The following is a 6873-nucleotide window of genomic DNA, read 5'->3' on the forward strand; positions in this document are numbered from 1 at the left end:
TACATACTAAACTCTTTATCAAACTGTATTACATACTATATTTTTCCTTTCAAACTCTGTTACATCTATGTTTCAAACAAATGATTTCTTATACTCTTAATTGTTCTTACCAAACAAACTACTTTTAAATCGTTTTATAAACTAACATCAAGTCATCAATTCTTATTTACTAAACTTTTCAAAGGTTTTACAAAACTTCTCTTGTACTTTTATATTGTTAAATGCATGCCTATATATGTATAGTTATATAAGTAATGTTTAAAGGACTTAGGACCGCTAGCTCGCTTTAATTCCTTTTCCTTGTTTGGATGTGGCCTTAGAGTATCGGTTATTTGTCCGAATGTCGTCTAAATATTAGTTATATATTATGTATACATATGTAGACATAAAAGTTATGTCAGTCAATTCAATACCTTTGGGTAGCAAAGGCATACTTTCGGCTATACACATACATTACTAGTAACTATAATAGGTATAGTTAGGAGATATTATTTAGTATTCCTAGTACAAGGAATCACACTAAGAGTCAGTTCATACATGAGTCAATACATACACCACATTAATACATACAATACAAAGAGACATTAGTACATATTATACAAAGAGACACTAATACATACTATACAAAGAGACATTAATACATACTATACAAAGACATTAATACATACTATACAAAGAGACACTAATACATACTATACGAAGAGACACTAATACATACTATACGAAGATATACTAGTACATACTATACGAAGAGACATGAACACATACTATACAAAGAGACACTAGTACATACTATATGGAGAGATATTACTACATACTACATGAAGTCATACTTCTGCATACTCATGGACTAACCATCCTACACTTGGTTGCTTGCAACAGAAGGTGTGTTCATCTACAGATGTTCTAGGTTGTATTGTTCGGCGAGTTTCCACGCCGTGTCTATCCTATACAAATGGATACTTTCATAAGGATTATATTATTTCCTTATTACCTTTATTTTGTGAGACATTCACATAAACGATGAGGTAGGATATATTTTGATATAAATATATTATTTCTCCTATTACATTTATTTTGCGAGACATTTACATAAACGATGAGGTATGATATATTTTGATATAAATATATTATTTTTCCCTATTACCTTTATTTTGTGATATATTCACTTAAACGAAGATGTAGACTATATTTTTATAATAATAGTTATTCATAGGAAAAACCATCATTTTTACAATGATGCATACTTACAAAACAGTCGTGTCTTGGTAGAAGACTACATTCATACTAATAGGAAATATGAGATTTTCTAGGATCTTTAATACTTATACAAACTTTTTCTCAAACAATTACAAGTCTTACATTATAGTTTTTTAAAATCAATGTCATTAAAATACTTATGAATTCACCGGCTTTATGTTGATACTTGCTTTCAAAATAACTTGTATTCTCAGGTCACCAATAGACAGGTACTATGACCAGGTTTTATGAAGACGGAGCAATCAAGATTCGTCTTTTATTTTGATTATTCTTTATGTTGTTTATTTCTATGAAAGAACACATGTATATTTAAAATTATACTATTAATGCAATGGATGGTGTTATTGCTTGTTTACTACTTTGCATTGTTGTGATACTTTACATGACGTCATCCGCCCCAGAACGTTTCCGCCGTTCTTAGTTTTGGGGTGTGACATAGTAAATAAAAATAAACTAAAAATATATATAAAAAAGAGGAACTAAAATCGGCAACCGAAACATCAACTCTATTTTTGGAGATATTAATAGTATTCCCCCAATTATTGGGGGGAATAATAAAATAGAGATGAAAATGGGGTAGTGTTGAAGGAGAATGAGGAAGAAATTTAGAAAAAAAAATAGATTTTAGAGATGGATTGGAGATGCTCCTTGTATAACAAAAATCTCCATATTTTGCAAAATAAAAGCATCTTGCTAAACTTAATTTAACATAAATAATATTATCCGGTGGTATTCCAGAGAAATTAAAACATGGATTTAAAGAAAATTTTACTAGATGTTTGCAACATCGTTTTCTATTAAATCATGGTATACGTAGATTATTTATAGTGTTTCACAATTGACATAAATAATTGACGTGCATAATTTCAAACAAAATGTTCAAAGTTAAAACAAGAATACATCTAAAATAATGTTAATGTTCCACGATTAAACTACTTTTTAATACGAGTTTACATAAGCTACTCAAATGATACACTTTACCATTTTTACGCCTGAGATTAGAACCTAGTGAAGGTGCGGAATTTCACATAGAAGGTCTAAACCCAAATATGTCTCATATATTGTTGGTGTTTGTACCTCCGATATGAGTATTATGATGAGTTTATGTAGGCGTTGTACAATTTACTTTTTTTTTTTTTTATGTTGAAAAGGATTGTTATTTTTATTATATCATCATCCCTTCCGTTTTACTATTATTTTTGATTAACCTTAAGAAATAAACTACTTATCTAAAATTAACAAGAAAAGCTCACTTTGCATTACCCAAAACTACCTTTCATCCACCGCAATTAATATATACAAAAAACGAACCAGTCCAAAAAGTGTGGTGTTTTTTAAAATGGAACCTGAACATAAATACAAACCCTAATTCCAACTTACCACAATCAAAGCTTGTCTTGATGTATTGCGTGGGACCAAATACTCACATGATCTTTAGCATACCACCATTATCTTATCACTACCCTAAACCCTTCCCTCCAGTCTGCCTATATATATACACCTCTCTGTAACCTTCTCAACAGCACCACCACCCCCAAACACCAACAATGGTGTCTTCTTCTCCGGCACCGGCCATCTTTCACCTTACTCTGTTACTTATCATATCTACATGTATATCTAGTTCCTTTTCCCAAAGCACTCCGGCAACGACATCACCACCCACCAAGATTGGCAATGGCTACACTCTGGTGTCTCTTCAAGAGTCGCCTGACGGTGGTCTTGTCGGCCGTCTTCAAGTCAACCGGAGAAACTACATCTATGGCGCTGACATCCCTTTCTTGCAGTTGTACATCAAGTAAGCTTCAACTGACTCACCCACCATCTTTACTTTCCCTTTTTTCACATATTTCACTTTCAGCCCCATAAATTATCTACATATTCCACTTTACCCCCTAAAAAAGATGCTCATTGTGTAATAAACCGGATCTAGCCATCTAGGATACCCTTTTCAGAAATGTAGGGGGTGAAATGTTCATAAATGAAATCAAATGGGCAAATATTGGAAATTGCTATTTGTGCTTAGCATGAAGCTTTTGGTTTCAGGCATGAAACCGATGACCGGTTGAGGGTGCACATAAGCGATGCACAGCAGCAACGATGGGAAGTGCCATACGATATCTTACCAAGAGACCGACCTCCGACGCCGTCGACGCAAACCATCGGCCGGTCAAGGAAAAACCCAATCACCGTCTCCGAATTCTCCGGCGGCGAGTTAATCTTCAGCTGCATCTCCAACCCATTCTCGTTCGCCGTGAGAAGGAAATTAAACGGCGAGACGCTATTCAACTCCACCTCCGACCAATCTTCACCCTACAACTCCTTGGTGTTCAAAGATCAGTACTTAGAGATCTCAACCTCGCTTCCAAAAGACGCGTCGTTGTATGGTTTAGGAGAGAACACGCAGCCACACGGGATCAAACTCAACCCCAACGAGCCATACACGTTGTGGACGACGGATCAATCGGCGATTAACCTGAATATGGATTTGTATGGGTCACATCCGATGTACATGGATTTGAGGAATGTGGGTGGAGAAGCTTATGCACACGGAGTTCTGTTGTTGAACAGTAATGGAATGGATGTACTTTACAGAGGGAACTCATTGACGTATAAAGTGATTGGGGGTATTTTCGACTTTTACTTCTTCTCGGGACCTTCGCCGCTTGCGGTGGTGGATCAGTACACTCAGCTCGTTGGCCGACCGGCGCCTATGCCATACTGGTCCCTTGGTTAGTACTACCGATTATCGTATTTTTCTCTTATTTTAGCCACCGCTACCAGGTATCCCATGTTGCAAGCTGAATGCTTTGTGAAGTTGTAATGTACAACTTCATAATGCATCTTAAAAACTTAAAAACTAATTTAATAAAATAGAAAATTCGATTAAAAGACAAAGATTTTTCGATCTTGTAAAATGATCTTTTTTTCCATGGTTGTGTACTTCTGTGTCGTAAAGTCTTTGACCCACCAACTAAAAAAGGGGAGGAATCTTTTTATTATTTATTTATTTATAATCCAAAGATAATGTTGATTATTTTATAAACAGATTTTCATTTTCAAGAAAGTAATAAAGATCGAAACTTTTTTATAATTACAGGATTTCATCAATGTAGATGGGGTTACCACAATTTATCAGTGGTGGAAGACGTGGTTGAAAATTACAACAAAGCTAACATTCCTCTCGACGTTATATGGAACGACGACGATCACATGGATGGCCACAAAGACTTCACCCTCAACCCCACCGCTTACCCACAACCGAAACTCCAAGATTTCTTGCAGAGAATCCACGCTCGTGGTATGAAATACATCGTCATTATAGACCCTGGAATTGGTGTTAATTCCTCTTATGGAACTTACCAACGTGGTCTTGCAAAAGATGTCTTTATAAAGTACGATGGTAAGCCTTATCTTGCTCAAGTTTGGCCTGGTGCAGTCAACTTCCCGGATTTTTTAAATCCAGCCACCGTGTCATGGTGGGGGGATGAAGTCCGGCGGTTTCATGAGATTGTTCCGGTGGACGGGTTGTGGATCGATATGAACGAAGCTTCGAATTTCTGTTCGGGTTTGTGTACTCTTCCACAAGGGAAGCAGTGTCCAACCGGGACGGGTCCCGGTTGGATCTGTTGTTTGGATTGCAAGAATATAACGAAAACAAAATGGGATGACCCGCCTTATAAGATCAATGCGTCCGGGACCCATGTCCCGATTGGGTACAAGACTATTGCTACAAGTGCGGTTCATTATAATGGTGTCCGGGAGTATGATGCTCATAGCATGTATGGGTTTACTCACGCGATTGCGACTCACAAGGCGTTGCAAGCGCTTCAAGGGAAACGCCCTTTTATACTGTCTCGATCCACATTTGTTGGATCGGGTCATTATACTGCTCATTGGACGGGTGATAACCAAGGGACGTGGAATGATCTAAAGTATTCGATTCATACCATGTTGAATTTCGGGATTTTTGGTATTCCGATGGTTGGGTCGGACATATGCGGGTTTTACCCACAACCAACTGAAGAACTATGTAACCGTTGGATCGAGCTCGGTGCTTTTTACCCTTTTTCGCGAGACCATGCAAACTACTATTCTCCACGACAAGAGCTTTACCAATGGGAAACAGTAGCGGAGTCAGCTCGCAACGCATTGGGCATGCGGTACAAGTTGCTTCCATACTTGTACACTTTGACCTACGAGGCGCATACAACGGGAGCACCCATCGCACGACCTGTCTTTTTCTCGTTCCCCAACATCCAAGAACTGTATGGATTAAGCACACAGTTCTTGCTTGGTGAGAGTCTCATGATTTCACCGGTTCTCGACCAAGGTCAAACCAATGTGTCAGTCGTGTTCCCACCTGGAACATGGTACAATCTGTTTGACCTTAGTCAAGCAATCATTTCAAAAGAAACCCAAACCGTCACACTAGATGCTCCCTTGCACGTGATCAATGTCCACTTATATCAAAACACCATCCTCCCGATGCAAAGGGGAGGCTTGATCTCAAAAGAAGCAAAAATGACACCATTTACTCTTATAGTAACTTTCCCAGCTGGGGCCACGGAGGCCCGTGCTAAAGGAAAGTTATACCTTGATGATGATGAGCTTCCCGATATGAGTCTTGGGAACGGTCAATCAACTTATGTTGAATTTTACGCGTCTGCATCAAAGGAAAACGTAAAGGTGTGGTCGGATGTCACAGACAGTAGTTATGCTCTTGATAAAGGTTGGGTGATCGAGAAAGTTACCGTGGTAGGGTTAGCTGGGATTGGTGGACAGTTTGCGATTGATGTTGAGGGAAATGCAGGTATTTTGGATGTATCAAAATTTAAGATGGTGGAAACTGAGCATAAGTTTTTGAATGAGATGAAAAAGGTTGGAGAGGAGGAGAACAAGAGTGTGATGGTGGAAATTGGAGGGCTGGCTTTACCAGTTGGTAAACAATTTACAATGTCGTGGACTTTGGGAATTAGTTAATTGTTAAGGGGCTTGTCATGGAAATTTTCCGTTATTTGGTCTTTTTTATTTTTGAGGGTTTTTAGACAATTTGGCGAAACGAGAGGGACTAAAATGCAAGTGATTCCTCCTTTTGGCATCGGAATTTGATGTAATAAGAGAATTTTATTAATGTTATTTTGCAAATGCAAATGTTATTTTAGATTTTTAATCAAAAGTGTTTTTTTATATATGTTGGTGTTAATTGCAAAAAGAAGGAATATGTAGTTATTAATTTTATTAGATTAAATGATTACAAAACATATGCCTTCTTTAAACATTCAATACAACAAACTTATGATTTTTATTTAATGTTTTATACAAAAATAATTTTTATTACACTAAATGATTAAAAATTATATTGAAAGAAATGGTGATGAGCAAGGAATATTGTATTTAGTGATATATGTCAATAGTCATTTCAAACCTACTAATGTTTTTCAAGAATGGTAGACCATGATAAATTTGAATGATATTTGAACATAGGACATTTTTTCTTTTTTCTTTGATCTTGAAACGTTTAATTCTTAAATCACCAAGTTATATCACACTTATTGATTATGTCTTTAGTTTGAAAAACTTTCTTATTAACTATTGGAAGTATTGAACATTTTA

The 6873-nt window shown here is 36.6% G+C and overlaps 1 protein-coding gene across 1 annotated transcript; it reads left to right on the forward strand.

The window, feature by feature from the left end:
• Positions 1-2728: 2728 nt before the first annotated feature.
• Positions 2729-6449, forward strand: LOC145013233 (alpha-xylosidase 1-like). Its single transcript, XM_078972041.1, has 3 exons — positions 2729-3055; positions 3304-3989; positions 4358-6449. The coding sequence occupies exons 1-3, from the start codon at positions 2808-2810 to the stop codon at positions 6238-6240; spliced, it is 2817 nt and encodes a 938-aa protein (XP_078828167.1). The 5' UTR covers positions 2729-2807; the 3' UTR covers positions 6241-6449.
• The last annotated feature ends 424 nt before the right edge of the window (positions 6450-6873 follow it).

Source organism: Lactuca saligna, chromosome 8 (genome assembly GCF_052625555.1).
Source record: "Lactuca saligna cultivar CGN05327 chromosome 8, ASM5262555v1, whole genome shotgun sequence".
Lineage (NCBI taxonomy): Eukaryota > Viridiplantae > Streptophyta > Magnoliopsida > Asterales > Asteraceae > Lactuca > Lactuca saligna.